This window comes from Oppia nitens, unplaced genomic scaffold, assembly GCF_028296485.1.
Source record: "Oppia nitens isolate AA-2021 unplaced genomic scaffold, nextdenovo-longstitch-racon4-pilon3 scaffold9_pilon_pilon_pilon, whole genome shotgun sequence".
NCBI classification, from domain to species: domain Eukaryota; kingdom Metazoa; phylum Arthropoda; class Arachnida; order Sarcoptiformes; family Oppiidae; genus Oppia; species Oppia nitens.
The window spans coordinates 1272347-1292538 of record NW_026533253.1 but is presented as its reverse complement, the minus strand read 5'-3'; the positions used below and the strand labels follow the sequence as shown (position 1 = coordinate 1292538).

Genomic DNA, 20192 nt, shown 5'->3' with positions numbered 1-20192 from the left:
TACATTTATGTCCACCTAAACTATGTATGAATTTCTTGTTCATGTTTTAGTATATTTTGCAAACACTTTGTTTTTTAAGCAATTTGTCCACTATTTTAATACATTATTTTTCTAGAATAACCAAATAAACTATAGTTTTTTATTATCATTTCTAATAAGATTGGAAAACAATATATAAACTACTGTTTATGTACATATCAATAAGTATTATAGTATATTAAATATTTATTTATGTATTATTTAACATACATAATAATAATTTTATAGAAACTTATTATTTTATTAATTTGTTAACTATATTTTAAAATTTTATTTGTATTAATTTAAATCAGTGCTTATATAATACATTACTAAATTAAAAAATGAAAATATTTTCTATTATTTTTAGTACATATTATATCCGGACATCATTTTTAAACCCTGGAGACAAAAACAACAATCATATTCTAGAATTCATAACTACTAGTACTCAGTATTTAAAAAGTAGTTTATATTTATTAACAATTTATTTAATCTAAAATAACATATTTAATATGTACATTATGTACATTATGTGAATTAAATGTTAAATTATTAATATTGTAGTAATTTTTTATCAACAATTGTCATCTAATAATTTCTAATATATATAATAATTATAATTTTTTAATATATTAGATAAATTTAGATATAAATTACTGTATTTTATATTATCTATATATTCTGGTATTCACAAACAGTTCAACAATTTTTTTCATTGCTTTAAAATTGTTAAGTACAGTATATTAAATATCATATGTTGTTTGTGTATATATAATGCTTATACTGTATATATTGTATGTTTGTTAGTAAAATTATCTTTATATAAGTATACTTGATATGGAATTTATGTCAATCGACTGTTTATGAAAAATACAAGTACTTGTCATGAGATATGTTTGGATAAGTGAGATGAAAGAGAGAGAGAGAGAGAGAGAGAGAGAGAGAGAGAGAGTAAAGAAAGAGAGAATTAAATTACGTTAAAATGTTTTCTTCGCTAATACTTTACATATAATGTATATCTAGTCGTTGACAATGATATAAATCACATGTGAATTATATATTTGCGACAATTTATTGCAAATATTCTTAAGTGTCTAAACAGGGCTTCACTTTATTATATATTTGTTGTGTACACACACTTATAAAAATATCACAATTGTTTTTATAGTATACATAATAACCATTTAAATAATTAAAATACAAATTTTATTAAGTGATACACTAGTATATTAGTTGCTAATGTTATTTCATTAATGGCTTTTATGCTTACTCTCAAATCTTAATAATTTTATTTGTCAGAAATATGTTTATTAAATTAATAATAAATTGTGTGACAAAAAAACTTATATGTTATATTAACCAGTTTTGTATATCAATTTAATTATATTCATATCATTAATTTAGTAGTGTATTTAGTATATATCAATAGTTCAATTTTTTTTTATTATAATACAGTAATATAAATTTATACTATTTCTTATAGTGAAATTTTTTAAAAATCTACATTAATATCTATAGATATATAACTTAATACTGAAATTTGTATAATTAATAAAATTATTGTTAATTATTTGTTTGTTTACCTGAAGATGAAGTGATTCTCTGAAGATATGATAGCTTATTGTCATCGTTTGGTTCAGAATATAGCGATAGCTTTCCATTAAGTAAAGCATTTGTTTGACTTTGGTTTGAATTTTGTTGTTCACTAGTATTGTTTGCTAACAGTTTGAATGGTGTGGTGGCGGCCATTGGAAAGTCATTGACGGCCGGCCACTGAAACGCACCGCCACTCGTGCTGTTTGGCGGTCGCACACCGGCAGCCGCGGCACCCAATTTGCTCGCCCATAGTAAGGGCAACAGAGGATTTGTATTGACATTAACGCTGTCCATTGTCTTGTGATTTTTTGATAAACAATTTTATGTCAAATTGTTAATAATAATAATTATTATTATTAATTCAAATATTGCACTGATATGTCATTTTCATAATAAATTTTGTTTAATGTTAAGAATTTGTAATTTTCAAAACAATTTTACTTTAGTTTTTTCTCTCAAAAATTATTGGTTAACAAAATGAATTAAATTTTCGGGTCCACTCTCTCTCTCTCTCTCTTTCTCCTAATAATCTGTTCATTAATTTTTTTTCTTATTTATCGTCTTGTATTCAGCGGTTAGTTTTGATTAACATTTCAGGTGATTATTACAAGTTTATACCAAAATGAAAGACACTGTTAGTAAAAGGACAGACAGATAAATAAGCAATCAATAGACATATATATTATATACAGTATATAAAATGTTTGTAATTTGTTAGTAATGTCACACATATATTGTGTTTTCGGTCAATAAGTCCTTCGAAATAATTATTTTTTGCTAATTCTTAAATTTTTATTTTTTATAAAAATAATTACTTTTAAGATTGTGTAATCATTAAACATATATACAATATATTGATATATAGTATATCGTTATTACAGTTTATATAATACTTAATATATGAGTACAATGTTTCAGTATTATGACTATTGACTATTGTATTAAATCCTGTATTAACTGAATTAATTGAATTTGTAATTTAGCGCTTTAATTAATATATCATCTGATGCCTAAAATTGAAATTATTTTTTTTAATTTTAAATCTATTAGTCTATAAGTTTACTAAATTAAAAAAAAATTGTAGTAAATCTTTAAAAATTATATTTAAATTTATAATTGACAAAAGTTACAAAAGTATAACTAAAGTATATAATTTATTAGACTATCACTATTTATACAACTATAATTCATAAATATTTATATTAATTAATATAACAATGTAATTATAAAATAAAAAAAACATAATATAACTAAAACTTAAAACAACATTTAGGATAAGTAAACTATATAAATACCAGTTTTAATAGTTTGAAACTTTTTTGAATTATTTCATGTAATTTAATAATAAAATTCTTATTCAAAATAAGATTACTGTATTATATTTTTATTTTAAAAAAAACTTTTCAATTTTTCACTTGAATACTGATTATTATAAATGGATGCAAAATAGTCACATAAAAAGCAGATTATATTTATTAAACATTAGAAACTAAAGCAATAGTTGACTAAAATTCAAAGACATAACATTTTTTTTTAATACAATTATAGGAACTTTTAGATTCTGTTTAAGACAACACACATTTATTTATATATATATATAACATAATTTAATAGTTATATTTATTAGATGAATTTTATATTAATAATAATAATTATTATACAATTTATTTATATTATTGAATAATTGAAGCAAACATCACATTTTTACAAAATTTTAATATAACATTGACTAATATGTGGCACACAATTCAGGTTTCTTTAAAACATATAAATCAATTACTGTTTAAAAATTATTGAATAATTTTTGGTTATAATATATATTAGTTATTATATGTTAGACAGCGATGAGGAGCATCTCTGTTGGAATTATTGGGCAGTCAGTAGTGTATGATATTAACTACCAGAGCGAGCACCGGCAGTTCAGCTCATATAAAGTTTTATACTATTCGGACAATACTTTTTTTGATGTTGTGTTTGGAATAAAGCATTTGAAAGGATAGACTGTTGGAGACTGACTGCCAGAGACTGACTGACGGAGCAGAGGATACCAGTCGAGAGATGTTGAATACAAGTGCTTTTGGAATGAGAGCTAGTGTTGTATGAGATGTGCTGCCTCATCGATGCCAAACATACAACACCAATGCTAACTGTGCCAATATGGGCTGATCATTATGCCAACAGTGCTTCCAATCATAGGAAGCCATTGCTCGCTCATACATATACAGCATATATATCCATATATATATGATATATATGTATGTATGGATATATGCAGTATGTGTATTAGATCGCCCGGTGCTTATATAAACTAGAAAAAAGAGCACTCTTTTGCTTGTATTGAAATTTTTTTTATATATAAAAGAGGAATATATAGTCAATAAACTATATATAAGGTATGAAAACCTCTTTCATACATATTATACATTTGATGGGAAGGCAATAGTCTTTTTTATAGCGCATATGCAAACAACGTTAAGCACAGTTAGTATATGTGCATAGTTAGCGTCATAGCACATATACACACACTTTATATACACTTTTTTATTATTCAGTGTTTAAAGAGTGGGATGGCTTTTATGTGTCGTAATATGCGATCGATATTTGTTTATATAATAAGAGCTCATTTGAATATTTTCCTATAGTATAACATCTATACCTATATATAAATATGCAAAATATTCAACATTATAGTTATTTAGGAAATTAAATAAAAGTTTATTTTTATTAATAAAAATATCTATTTTTGAAAATAATATTTATTTATTAATATTTTAATTACATATTCAGTAAATATATAATTAATAAAAAAATTTTAATATATTTTTTTGATTATTTCCCATTTTTAAAAACTTATTTATATATATATATATGATCTAAGCGTGATTTTTATAGTCGTAAAGTAATTAAATAATAGACATGTTTTTGCTCTTTTCTTTGTATTTATGGTCAGTTATGAAGGCCGGGGATATACAAGTGTACTGTACTTCCCTGGCTAACAGTGCTGTTGTGGCAGTCAAACACTAAAAAGCGTGTAGTCATTGTTTATTTGCTATTAAATAGCAAACGCATTGTAAGGGCAAAACACACACACACACACACACACACATACATACATACATACATACATACATACATACATACATACATACATACATACATACATACATACATACATACATACATACATACATACATACATACATACATACATACATACATACATACATACATACATACATACATACATACATACATACATACATACATACATACATACATACATACATACATACATACATACATACATACATACATACATACATACATACATACATACATACATACATACATACATACATACATACATACATACATACATACATACATACATACATACATACATACATACATACATACATACATACATACATACATACATACACACACACACACACACACACACACACACATACATACACACACACACACACGCATACATACACAGACACACACACACACACATCTCGAGTGTGTGTGTATTAGAGAAGCTAAACGATATCATAAGGTATTGTTATGATTGTTGTTGTTGTTGGCTATTGAGGGTCAGTCATAGTCTGAAACACCGCACACTTTGCCATATCATCACTAATGGCTAATCACTAAATAGGTTTTTACTTTGAAGTTCATATATTTTTGACACTTAAAGGTTATCACAGGGGAAATGTTGGGGACAGGGAGTACTGTGAGTGGCGATAATGTTTATTGTGCAATACATACATACAGTACACACTCACTCACACACATTCACTCACTCACTCACTCACTCACTCACTCACTCACTCACTCACTCACTCACTCACTCACTCACTCACTCACTCACTCACTCACTCACTCACTCACTCACTCACTCACTCACTCACTCACTCACTCACTCACTCACTCACTCACTCACTYACTCACTCACTCACTCACTCACTCACTCACTCACTCACTCATTGTCTCTTTTGGTTAATGTATAGTCATATCATTGCTATTAATGCAATGTATTGAATACAATGAATGTTTGAGTGTATTGTTGAATGTTATAAAACTTATATATCGTTGCAATCAATTTGTTGTCGTTTCTTATGTCTTATAGCTCTCTATCACTGTTTGTGTCTTATGTTTAGATAAAATATTTTCTCTCATCATTAGTCATGCGATGCTCTCGGAGTGGATACCATACATATAAGTGCTAATAATAATAATAATAATAATGCTTTATATTTAGTGATACCAGTGGTAAAGTCAACAATTAACAAATAAACACAAAAATAATCATAAAAAATAACAACAAAAACCAAACAATCAATTGAATTAATATTTATGATTTATATCAAAAAATTTTTAATTGACTTAAAAAAATCATATTTTAATATTAAATAATTTAATTATATTATTCATACTATATGTAAATTTTTAATACCTGTATATAATAATAATTTCTAATTATATATATATAATTTTATTTTCTTAGCAATATTTAATTGTTATAATATACTAATTAATCAGTAATCACAATCTATAACTAAACCCATAAGTTTTAATTATTTACAAAAATATTTTTATTTGCAAATTCACAAATGTTTAGCACAATATAAAAATTGAATTTCAACTATTCAATTGTCAGTTTTATATATATAATTAAATATTAAATTTTAAACTTGTCTCTATCATTATCATTGTTGTAGTTGTAATCCAATATTTTGTGATATCAAACAATTAGTGAGTCCAGTCAATTGTACCATATTTTTGGTTGACTTGGGATAGGGATTATGTTTGTATACTAGAGATATGTCTGTATATGATATGATATGATATGATATATCACAAATTCATTCATAAAAATTGCTGAATGAATGAGTGATTTATATTAAAAACAAAATTATATAACGAGAGAAAAAATAAGTCATGCCTTAAGTCTGGCACTAAATTTAAACAGAAATAATATCAAATAATTTTAAATTGCATAAAACCTCAATAATAATTTAAAAATCAATTTTATATTTTGAATTTTTTTTATAATAAAAATATTGGTTTTGTGGTTTAAAGGTTAGCATAAAATTTAATTTAAATTTTCACTATTTTCACATATATTACTTTTATAGTCAATAATATATATATATATATATTAAATATTTAAAGTATGAGTGAATATATAATAATATTGACGGCATATGAAAATTCAACGGTAGATGTGTTGGCAAATACATATTGTAGAGAAGTACTAATAAAAAATACTATAATAATAATAATATAAAGATGACAATCATTTCCTCCCTACAACACCTCCCTGTGCCCGACAAACACTGCTTATAATTGTGAGACTCAATGATGAAAAGAGAGATAGAAAATAATATTGATTTTTGCATATTATTATACTGATTGACAGTTTGGGTAATCATTAGATTCATAGACTCTCTCTCTCGTGGGATAAAATTGAATAAATTTTTTTGTATTGATATCTATTGCAAAAATTTCTACATAATATATCCTCTCAAACTGCTCACACATGTGGCTCAGCGCTCATACAGTAATATTGGAGAGATGGGGACATACCATACCATTTCACACAATACCTCATGTTTATGCATAATTTGGGTGAACAGCATATAACCAAATCATATACGAGTGACAATAGACTAGTAGGGAGTGATTCCCACAATTATTGTTATTTACTTTCAAATATATATATATATATACTGCAAAATAGATACACATTATTATTATTATTATTTCTATTACTTTTATTTTGGATATCTTATATACAAACTAACCAACAAAAAAAAGTTAACACAAAATAATATTATATCTAATCTTATATTCGCAACAACTTTGGAGGTCTCGTCTCTAATACAGTATAGCTATAGTTTGAAACAGATTTACCCAAAATATTATTACCATATAATCATTTAAACAAAATGTGTTATTTTTTATTATTATTACAAAAAATATTTTATTATTTATAGATATACAGTATATATATATTTATTTATTTATTTATGTTTATATTATATATATATATATATATATACTATATTATTAAATTTGATTGCACATAATTAATAAAATTTACTATTAAGTTAGTGTTTTATATGATTTAATAAAATTAGATCTCATAGAAATTATAATATAAAAATAGTAATTATATGCTTGAATATGGTATTAAATAAATTTACAAATATAAAAATAAAATTCTGATTATAACAAATGTACTGCAAAAACAAGTTGGAAATGATTCATTAAAACAATGATACAGTACTTTACAAATATATAATGTATTTACTTTATTTATTGCATTCAAAATTAAGATGAATATAGATTTAAATAATACAGTCCTACGGTATATATTGTCTATATATAGTAAAACTTTTATCCTCTATGCGCTTCATTTATTAACACAACAGCGCTATTATGTTATGTAGAAAAAGGCCATTAAATGGTTTGGGCGGACAGTCATCGACTAAATACATAGACATTAATACACACACACACACACACTATGTGAGGTATATATATATATATATATATATATGATTGATAATGCATTCATAATATGACATTAAAAAAGTCATGAAAATGATATACAATTAGTAACCTCTTATAATACATTTGATATATCAGACAAATGATAGATATGAATATAATTTGATATTACAATATAATACAGTACTAAACACTAATTATTATCACCAATTAATTAGACAAAACTATTATTAACATAACTATTAAAACAAAATGAATGTATTTTTATGTATAATATTTATTTAATTAATTAACACTTACTTTTATTTAAATTAAGTGTCAAATGCATACCAATTATGCCTACAATATTAATGTCTTATTGTTGTAACTCACCTGTAAAAATGAAAAATCAATATTAATTAGTATTAAATAAAAATCAATTTGTTTAACTTAGTAATTTAAATTTATATGTTGTTTTCAAATAATAAATTCAATAAACTTTTTTTTTAAATTCCAAATTTTTAGTGTTTATGTAAAATATTTTTGTTTGATTCAATGATTTAGTTGATGATTGAGTGAATAAATATAAGTTAGTCTAAACTAGTCTAAAAAGTATGTATATATACAGTATGTATATACAGTATATTTATTTATATATATTAAAAAAGAGAGTTATTTTGAATTTACAGAATATAAAAGCAGAAGCCTTAAGGCACGGGTAGTTGTGAAGAGGATAGGGATGAACTCACAAATTGGATATCCAAAGCATATATTTTGCCCGACAAGACATTTGTAGATTAAATTTTGTGACAAACTATTCAAAAAAATGCAATTCAATTGTGTATTGCATATGTATTTTGTTTGAAAAAAATGTACACAATTTATATGGACTAACAGCCAGTGTGTGTGTATGTGTGTGTTAGGGCTAACAAATTCAACACATAATGCAAATCAATTGTTGTCCACTGATTTGCCATACATTCACTCATAACTCTACTACCATATCATCAAATCTCATGTCAATTCTGCTTATGTATTCTATAACTTACTCACTCTCTCATTCATTCATACATTTACTCACCCACTCACCCACTCACTCACTCACTAACTTCTTGTTTAGTAATATATGAATGCAAAGTTCACAGCAAACAAGGGATAAGTATGTGTTGAATGTGTTTGTATTTTCATACATAATGTTCCTAATATAAAGGTTGTCAGTAATGTTGGCAATTGTATGTCAAATATGCACATATGCAATGACCAGTAATACTATCATCATAAGACACATACAGATATATACAATACAAGTGCTCATATTTTAGTCACATCGATACCAATTTGCAAGGCTAACGGGGTTTAGACATGTCATGCCAGTGCACACATACATACATAAGTTGAATGCGATTTGCGAGGCATACAAAATATAAAGACATTAATATATAAAAAATTGCAAAACATCTTATGTATGTAAACAACTAGAAAAAATAAAAATGAAATTCAATGTATATAATATTTTTTTATGTTTAGTTAAATGTATAACAAAAATATTACAATTTTTACAAACGATAAAAAACTTGTCATTGAATTGCATATTAAAAATCAATTTTTCAAAACAATTGTAAATTTTGGGCTACATAAAGCACATTTTAAAATATTTTATTTTAACGTAAAATACATAGAAAATTGCACAAAAATAAAAATAAACAGTTAAAGATAATTTTGACTTTTTAAAAAATTAATTTTTTAAACAAATATATTCATATAAAATATAGAAATATTTTGTTAAAAATATTGTATATTAACATTTGTATAATATATATATATATTTATATTAAATATTAGATTAAAGATAATGTCATAAATATTATGAATATTCTCTATTTATATTCAGTTGGTATGCAGTGTCTGACACTCGGACCTCAAAACTCAAAGACAACAACTGTCACAACACTTACTACTTATGTATTTATATTATAATAATTCATGTGATGGCAACTGACAGGTCATGTCATGTCAATGGCTAGCTTTGAGCCAAAACAACGGTTTTTATTATTACTTTATTTCAAAGAAATCGATTTGTTTTAAAAAACTAAAGACAAAATGCATTAATAATAAATAATATAGATATAGATATAATAAAAATACATTAATTTTAAAACAATAAATATATTTAGATTCATATTTTTAAAAAATTATAAAAATGTTATTTGTAATATTGCAATTTTCAATTTTCAAATTTAATTTTTTGTAATTTAGTTATTTATTATTAAAAAAAAGATTATTTAAAATATTTTATAAAAACTTGATAATTTTAATAAAAACATAATTATATATTTTACAATATCCTATTTTTAAATTGAATGTAAAACATAATCTCTTTTTATTATTTAATGTTGAAAACATTATATTTTTCATATTAATTTTTTTGAAAATTTATGATAACATATATTTTTAAGGCTACTATTACTTTAGATGAACGACATGTCACACTATATGTCAATATATAGCCGGAGGCAGTGCTAGACATACGTTATGTGAATATTTGTGAACAAAATACATATATTTGTTATATAATATAAAAGAAATGATAGAAATTTATGTTTTTTAGTGATGAAGTTTGTGACTGCAAAAAAATAGTGAACTTTGTTATTGACTTTATTATTTTATTTTACTTTATTATATATATATATAATATTATTTACTTTATTTTTATTTTATTTTTTAATTTAATATCTTATGTGAACCACTTGAACATATGTGTGTACATCATATGCCAATTTACTTTTGCTCTCTTAAAATATTGGTGTTAAATTGTATTTATATTTTTATTTGTTTAATTTATAATTTTTTTTAAATTTTATTTAATAAATAATAAAATAATTTTTTTAATATAAAGTTATAACAACAACAAAAAAGTAAATATAATAATAAAACATTAATATCATTATTAAAATTTCATATATTTTATTAAATTTTGTAATTTTGTAATTATTTACTAATAAAACTAATAATATTAGAGTAATCTATGTATTTAAAAATAATGTAAAGCAAATCGATATACAATATTAAATTTACATTATATACTGCATATACAGTATATATAAAAAATTAAAGACAATATGTTTTACACCTAATCATTATGAAATCATTACCGGTGCTCATTATACACGCATCGTATCAAACAAATAAAAATTTTAATGTATATTTTTAGTTTCATGTTAATATACTATTTTTTTAAAAATTATTTATATATATATATATATATATGTAAATATAAATTTACTAAATTAATATATATATAAATGATTCATCTATTTTTACTAAATTATTAATTTAAAAAATAGATAATTTTATAAAATTGTAACATTTGAGTCAAGGTCAAGTTATGTGATAAATACAAATATAATATGAAAAAAAGAAAAGTGTATATTACTTTAATAGATATATATAGCAAAAAATACAATACAAAACTAAAAGCAAAGCAAAAATAAAAACAAATTATCACAATTTGAGTGCAAATATTAGCACAAATCAAGTTTGTTTTAAGCGCTGACTATAATAAAATAGATTTTGAAGAGTCGTAACAAAAAAAATAGGACTCAAACTATAAGATAGTATTAATCACCGAAACAATTGTTGTAAAGCAAAAGGAAATTAGCAGAGAATTGTATGTTATTTTCATATGTGTTATACCAGAACTCTGTACTACCAGTGCTCTACTGTTCACTTTCTATCATCAGATTGTGTGGCACTCGATATGTGTGTCCATCAGTACCATTACTATTGGTGATCGTCAGAGAGAGAGACAATAAAAGAGTGGAAATGGATTTTCGGTATTTGTCTTTTAGGAAAATTAACCGACAAAATCAACATTAAGTATATATTCACAGAATATTTATTTTGGCGTCCAATGAAAATATATGTATGGTATGTGCAAAAAGCGTCACCATTTGATTACAATAATTATGGCCCACATATCCACACTAACACACACACACACACACACACACACACACACACACACACACACACACACACACACACACACACATACTTACAGTATATATATTTAATAGACAACTTTCTGTAGGAAATAGTCAATCACTGGAAGATTCACTTAATATTACGGTTTGTATCGAAAGTCAGACGCAAATAAATAAAGTGAAGTTTGAAAAAAAGAAAGCATTAGAGAGAGAGAGAGAGAGAGAGAGAGAGAGAGAGAGAGAGAGAGAGAGAGAGAGAGAGCTTAAAAACAATGTATTATCAGTGGTCCATAAATATTATGACTTTTCAATGAACGCATGCATAACGTGAATATCAACAGTTGTTTTGTGTGAATGGCATAGATATAAATGAAATGACAATAAAGGTATCGCATGTTTGCATTGACACCGCATAGACATAACTACTACTTCTTTTAATATATGATTATTAGGTTTATTATATGTAAGGTTAACGTAAATATTGAATTTAGTTGTGAATAGGTTTTCGATATGATATGTCATATTAATGTTCATTGATATAACATATTATCCATATATTATATATGTATTCAAGTCTTTTATGTTGAATATATACCTATTTTGTTATAATAAATAATATGAATGTTTTGAATATGTATGTAATAGACTTCTGTCTCTATTAGGGTCTAACAAAATGCATATAATATGCTTATATCACGCAAACAATTGCCGACACAATCGTATAACGTTTATTTATTATAATATTCTGACTTAATATTTATAATATATTATATGTATATAATGTTTGATATATATATATACAGACAATTTATTGATATTAATGTGTAACTCAATATCAATAAAAATATAATTTATTACTAATAAAACAAATTTCAGTTATATTAAACTATATTTTTGATTATCAAACTAAATAACTATTTATAAAATTACAATATGTTTATTTAATTGATTTTTTGATTTAAATATTTAATTTTAATAAATATTCATATTATGATTGATTAAATACAAATACATTTAGTTAATATATATATATATATATATTTAATTGTATAAGATAATTTATTTTTAACTAAACATATTATTTTAATTTAAAATATTATTTAATTATAATAATAAATTATCAAATTGTATTTTGATAAACAAAATATCAATATATAGCCCAAAAAATAAATAAATGACATTTTATTATAATATAACATTTTCAGTTTTATGTTATCATTATTTTTTTGAGTAATTATTAAACTTATATTTTAAACTTTTTACTTGTAAAATAATATAGTATCAGTAAGTAATAATTTATAATAATATATTAATATAATAAAAATTATCTTTTTTTTGTTATTTTCTCAATTGACTTCATATGTCATCAGAAAATACGATTATTGTCTGCATTTGACAACATTTGTCATTGTTTTTAACATTAAATTAATTTTGATCGCAGACTAAGGCATCAGTTAATCATATGAGTGCTATTTAAGTTGTATTACAAGACAATCATATAATATAAGTTTTGGACATCTTTTAGATTACAGACAAGCGTTAATACAGTACAATATACAGTACAGTAGTGTATGTTATATACAGTTAAAGTTTTAATAGTTAGCAGTATATGATGGCCTGTAGAGGACTGAACCAACACATCATTGATATGACAGTAACGGAAGTTCTGGGACTTGTTATTATCAAAATGATGGACCCATTTATATATACTGTATATAATGTATAGTAGTTTCATACATATATATATATACTGTTGATGTGGAGGACACCACTAATAGTTCACATATCGTATATACACTTTCATGTTATGTCTCTATAAGTACTTATATTTTTATCAAAAATTAGTGATACAATAGTTGGTACAGAGATTTTGCCGGTTTCTATGTTGTGTTTACACTCCAATGGATACCATTATAATTTAGTCGACACTTAATGAAGAAAAATTTTAAGAGACAATATTAAAGACATCGTATTTTCACCAGAAAAATGCATTTTCATGTAAGATATTATTTTGTATGAAAATATTGTTTAAATGTTTTTTTCATAAATGAGTTAACTTTTAGAGATAGTTAATGACTTATATTTTTGCTTTTACTAATAATTATATAGTTTTATATGATTTATATTATGAAGAAAAATTATTACAACATTATGTATTAGCAAATTATTTTATAGCTTATCAAAGTTTTTTTTTCTCTTTCTCTCTGTTATTGTCAATAAATTTTGATATCCGGAAGACAAGTAATTTTATCAATTTTTCTAACTTATAATCTTATTGTTATTATAATTTAATATACAGTTTAATAGCATATGCTATAAAATATTGTATTTATTTATTAAAAATTAATAATAAAGATTTTATAATTTTTAATAGTGATAATATAAATACAAAATATTTTTGACTTAAATTTAAATAAGATTTTCTATTTTATAACATATTGATTAAAATATGATATTTTTTTAGTTACAGCAATTGAATCAGACTAACTAGATCAGTTTATTGTTTATTGCATAATAAATTAAATATACAGAAATATTGTTATGCCCTCTAATATTGAATATGAAATACAGTAATTGTAAAATTAAATAAAACAATAAAACATATGAATAGAATGTACAATATATATAACTTATAGTATATAGTCATATATCACACATACATATAAATAAATTAATAAAGAAATAACTGTATTTTCCTATGAAAATACAGTAACCAAATAAAATAACATGAAATTTATTGATACCTTTGGGATTGTTTGATACTATTTCTAGTCGTAGGCTAACATTGTCTGCATATAATACTATGTATATTCAATATAAATGCATAGACTCTATAAGCCTAACATAAACATTACAATACTAGTCATCGATTTGAATGGTAATACCAATTGTTGTGTTAGTTTTAACTCTAGTACTCCATCTGCCAAACAAAATGTTTAAAATTTTTATTCACTTATAGATTGAATATACAGTATATTTATCTTAAATCAAATTTTATTATTTGTAATTTAATACTAATTTTAAAGAATAAATAAATATTTATTCATTAAGTAATTACTTGATGAATAATTTGATTAAATAATTAACGAACTAATACATTAAATTCAGATTAGATGTATTAAAACGTTATCATTATTTTAACTTATAATAATGTATTGCATAAATATTAAGCAAATTAATGTCAATCGAAAATTAATTGCATTGCTATCACTATTACAAAAATCAATTGGCATAATATGTATCAGTTCTATATATATATACTGTATATAAAGTATTATATACAGTATATACTGCATAGTTAGAGATAGACGTTGAATATACCGACACCTAAAGCAACCAAAATCTCATTAATGAATTAACACATCACTCGGTTAGCACATACACACAGTTATACTGTGTGTATATATATATATGATGTCTATTGTTAGGCATTACTTTTTTATTATATCTCTCATTTGGGCATTTAATTAACCGATTGCCCAAATAACTAGCAAACTATTTAATTAGAGTCAACCATATATTTCTCGTGCAATTAATTTAATTGATTTTTTCCACTTTTCCTCTCTCTCTCTCTCTCTCTCTCTCTCTCTTCACTATATAATTAATCGTCAATTTTATTGTCACATATTATCATTTTCTTGTTGTTGTACTGAACTGTGCTTAACATTATAACAAAATACAATATAATAATAATAATACAGGTAATTTGAAATTTCTAGTTATTTGTATTTTATATGTTTATAATTTACTATTAAAAAAGATATTTATAAAATAAAACTAAATACAATGTTTTAATCATAGAACCGTTTATATATATATATATATAATAAGTTATTTAATGAAACTAATATCTTATCATAAAAAATGTTATCTAATTTAATATCAAGATTTGGACCGTAAGTCACACTAACATTTCGCCTCATTTAATATAATTCACACAAATATCTTATATTTTCTCATTTGTTTTTATTTATGTTTCAATACATTACTAGTTTTTTTTGGTCAATCATTTTATTGGTTACCAAATCTATCGCTTCATTAATAATCTCATAAACGACTAAATTCTTAATAATATTTTATACAAATGTCAAAAACAATAAAATAAAATATTGTTTGCTATTAATTATTGAATTCAATAAATTACAATTTGTAATTTATATGACCAATAATTTATTATGTTTTTAATATAAATATCTAAATGGATTATAATTGAAGTCACAAAAAAACAAAACAAAAATCTGATTAAACATAATTCATATATAAACTAAAGTAAATGAGTAGTAGACTAAATATATGTTGATATAATTAATCTAATTTAATATTTTCAATTTAGTAAATTTTAGCAATAATTTTACCAAAAAATAAAATAAAATGTAAGTTAATATTGTATTAAATAAGACTAAAGAAATAAAAATTGTAATGATTTATTTATAAAAGTCATTATTATAAGTTAATTGTTATTATAAGTCAAGTTTTCCTTAAGCAAACTAATAGTATATCATTATAGCAAACTATATTAATGAAATATTATATAAAATAGTCTTTATAACACATATTTTAATGTCAATATGTTATCGTTATGATAATAATGTTAGTTATTAAATATATCTCGATTTTAGTAATGTTTAAAACACGCCACTTAAATATGATTTTTTAAATAAATATAATGATTATATATGGTAATAAAAATTTATAAGTTGAATCTAATTTTAAATTTATTGATTGTTTGTTTGTTTAAATTGAGTGCTTTATGTTTAGAGATGATCTAAAAAATATCTAAAAAAATAATCAATGAAATTGTTGGCTATTTATTATTAGTAATGATAAGCACATTGCGTGAGTGCTATCATTGAAAGTCTTATTATTAAAAGACTCAATGTTTTTATTATTTAGTACTTATAGTACTGTACTGTCAGTGCATTAACTGTAAGTGCGGTTTATAATAACAAAAATTATATTTGAATACTTCATATACTGTATAATACTGTATATGATAACTAATATACTGTACAATACTATATATAAAAACAAAATCATTTAATTAATCGCACATTTATTGTCCATTATGATAACTATATTGATATAGTTAAGCCATTAATAAGATATTTTTATTTTTTGAATTTATTTATTTAGTAAAAAAAATAAAATATTTAAGATTTAATAAAGATATAAAAATAGAAAATAATTGATAAAAATAAAGAGATCCCAAAAATATTATTTTATCACTGAATAGAGAGTTGAATTGAATCAATTAAATTCCCGATCAATAAGTTTAGCAATTGTGTTGAGCTGTATGTTAGACGTGCCCTCATATATGGCCCCTATCTTACAGTCCCGATAGTACTTCTCAATTGGGAAGTCGCGTGTAAAGCCTACACCGCCCAACCACTCGACCGCTTTGCTGGTCGTATGAGTGGCCACTTCGGCTGCATAATACTTGGCCATTGCAGCCTCTTTAGTAAACGGTAGGCCAGCGTCGCGAAGCCGAGCCGCGTTGTAGACCAAAAGTTTGGCCGATTCAATACGGGTAGCAATTTGGCTGATCTGATGCTGCATTGCCTGAAAGTCGAATATTCGACGACCGAACTGTTTTCGGTCAAACGTATATTTGACGGCCTCCTCAAAGCATCCCTCAGCCAAACCAAGCATTTGGGCTCCGATACCGATTCGGCCGATATTCATTGTATGCATGGCATACTTGTATCCCTGGCCAATGTGACCGACCACCGCACTGGTCGGTACCCGAACGGAGTCAAATATGACTGGACAGGTACTAGAACAGCGAATGCCCAGTTTGTCCTCGGCTTTGGCCACAGTCAGGCCGGGAGTGTTTCGCTCAACAATGAAACACGTGATCCCTTTATAACCGGCCTCTGGATTGACATTTGCAAACACGACAAAAACGTCGGCCTCTTTTGCATTAGTGATCCACTGTTTGCTACCATTGATTACATAGTAGTCGCCATCTTTAACTGCCATTGTTTTCATAGAAAAAGCATCGGATCCGGCATTAGGTTCGGATAAACAAAATGATCCGACGGTGTCTTTTGCCAGAAGTGGCAGATATTTACTCTTTTGCTCTTCAGAACCAAATGCGTTAAGTGTTTGGACAACGAGTGTGCTGTGAATACCGACAAAAGCACTGACCGCTGGATCTACTTTTGCCAACTGCTCGATAACGAGCATCAATGAGAAGAATGTACTACCGGTGCCATCAAAACGATTCTCTATATTGACAGACATGAGACCATTTTCAAAGAGAGAGTCGATAATAGTTTTGTCCAATTTTGATGTTTCATCCATTTGTTTGACTAGTGGTCTGATCTTTTCATTTGCCAGACGTTTAACAATCTCTTGGATTTCAATCTCTTCATCTGAAAGCCGTGTCAATGGTATGGCTAATGGTTCAACAGTTACCGACTCTTTCAATATTGGACACGAAGGAGACTGACTTATTGATGATAATGTGTTGAGACCATTGCGTAAAGTAATCATTTGTGAAACAACTCGCAAATGGGTTAAGAATTTGTTTGAGACAAACATTTTTCAATAATAAAAAAATACTTATTTTTCAACAAATTTAGAAAAATTAATATAAATTTAGCTAAAATTCAATTATATAGTAGTATATTGAATACCAATTGAAAAATGTCTCTTCGTTTGTAAAAATACAGTACTATTAATAAATGAAAATTTTAGTTACTATTGATTATGGGTTTCATACAAATTTCAGTTATTATTATTCTACAGGTTTTAATATTTTTTTCTTAATTAAAATCAATTAATAAATTAATTTGACAATTATAATTAAGCCAGTAGATTTGATTATTTATTTATCAATATTATGTAAATTAATTTTGTTTCTAAAATATCGGTAATTCGGTTAATTGGTCAAAAATCAGTCATTTATTTTAATGGAAATAAGAAAATACCCAATGGATGTGTGGACTCTGAACTTTAGACCCAAAAACAAAACACAAACAATTTATACTTAAATTTTTATTATTTATTATATTATAGATTTAATTGCAAACCTGAGAGACAATACAGTAATTCCCGTTTCGCCTACACAGCAGTGTATATATATATATATCACCCACTGGTCTCATATTAATGATATTTAATATTCTTATAATCTCTAATCCAATTGCTAATTAAAAGTGATTTATTAATCAATTTGAAATATATTTACTATTGATAGGATAAATATCCAAGATAACATAGTAGTATTGAAAAAAATCAATTAGTTTGTAATACTGTATATATATATTAATTTAGGCGTTTTTTCAAACGTTATATATTTTATCTATTTTGTTTTATAATATTACTATGCTAATTTATTAATTTTAAATTTATGAATTTATTTTTATCTGTCAAAACAAAATTATTAATATTTAAAATCATATTTAAATTTGTAACATTTTGAAAATGAAATAACATAATAAAAAAATTAAATATAAACAATAATTTTTAATAAATAATAAATTTGAATTTCAAACAGTTAGAGTTTAATTACAATTATTATTTTGTCCCAATAGGTAAATAAAGTAAACATTTACATATACTGTACAATATTAAACACTATTAAACTGTATATTTGTGATTTGATAAAAAAATGTAAAGTCAATTTTGATGATTTTAATGAAGGTCATAAAGTGCACAAAATGATTACTATTAATAAGTGTTAAATTATTAAAATTATTTTCAATTTCTAAAAAAAATAATTATAATTATATTCTCAATTATAATAAAATTATAAAAAAATCAAACAAATCATTAAAATATCATCATAAATATACTATTACATAAATATCAAAAGTGGCTTTTATAAAAATTAATTATATTGAAATAAATGTATATATAAATTAATACTGTATATATTTCTAATTAAATTATAGTCCAAATGAGCTTTTGTTTAAAATTATTAGATAACATATTAATATTAATAATAGTTTTGTATATTAAAAATATGTATTGTTCAGAGAATCACTATTTGGAAAAATTATGGGTCATATATGTTGTGGTTAAATGAGATGTTAATGCTATTAAATGTAATTTATTTATGTATTCGCCCATAAAATACTAATA

At 24.1% G+C, this 20192-nt stretch overlaps 2 protein-coding genes across 3 annotated transcripts in view; both read right to left on the bottom strand.

Moving 5' to 3' along the window:
* Positions 1-20192, bottom strand: part of LOC128964857 (POU domain protein 2-like) — a 57283-nt gene that overhangs the window by 22440 nt on the left and 14651 nt on the right. The window contains exons 1-2 of one of the 2 annotated variants that reach the window (XM_054311507.1): positions 8443-8483; positions 1605-2249 (exon numbers count right to left, since the gene is read on the bottom strand). In XM_054311507.1, coding sequence (XP_054167482.1) covers positions 1605-1911 — 307 coding nt within the window. In that variant the 5' untranslated portion in view covers positions 1912-2249; positions 8443-8483. Of the gene's footprint in view, positions 1-1604; positions 2250-8442; positions 8515-20192 lie in introns of those variants that run through there. The other variant, XM_054311508.1, reaches the window with a different exon arrangement.
* Positions 17352-18599, bottom strand: LOC128964858 (short/branched chain specific acyl-CoA dehydrogenase, mitochondrial-like). The gene has a single exon (XM_054311509.1). It carries the CDS (start codon positions 18597-18599, stop codon positions 17352-17354), a length of 1248 nt encoding a protein of 415 aa, XP_054167484.1.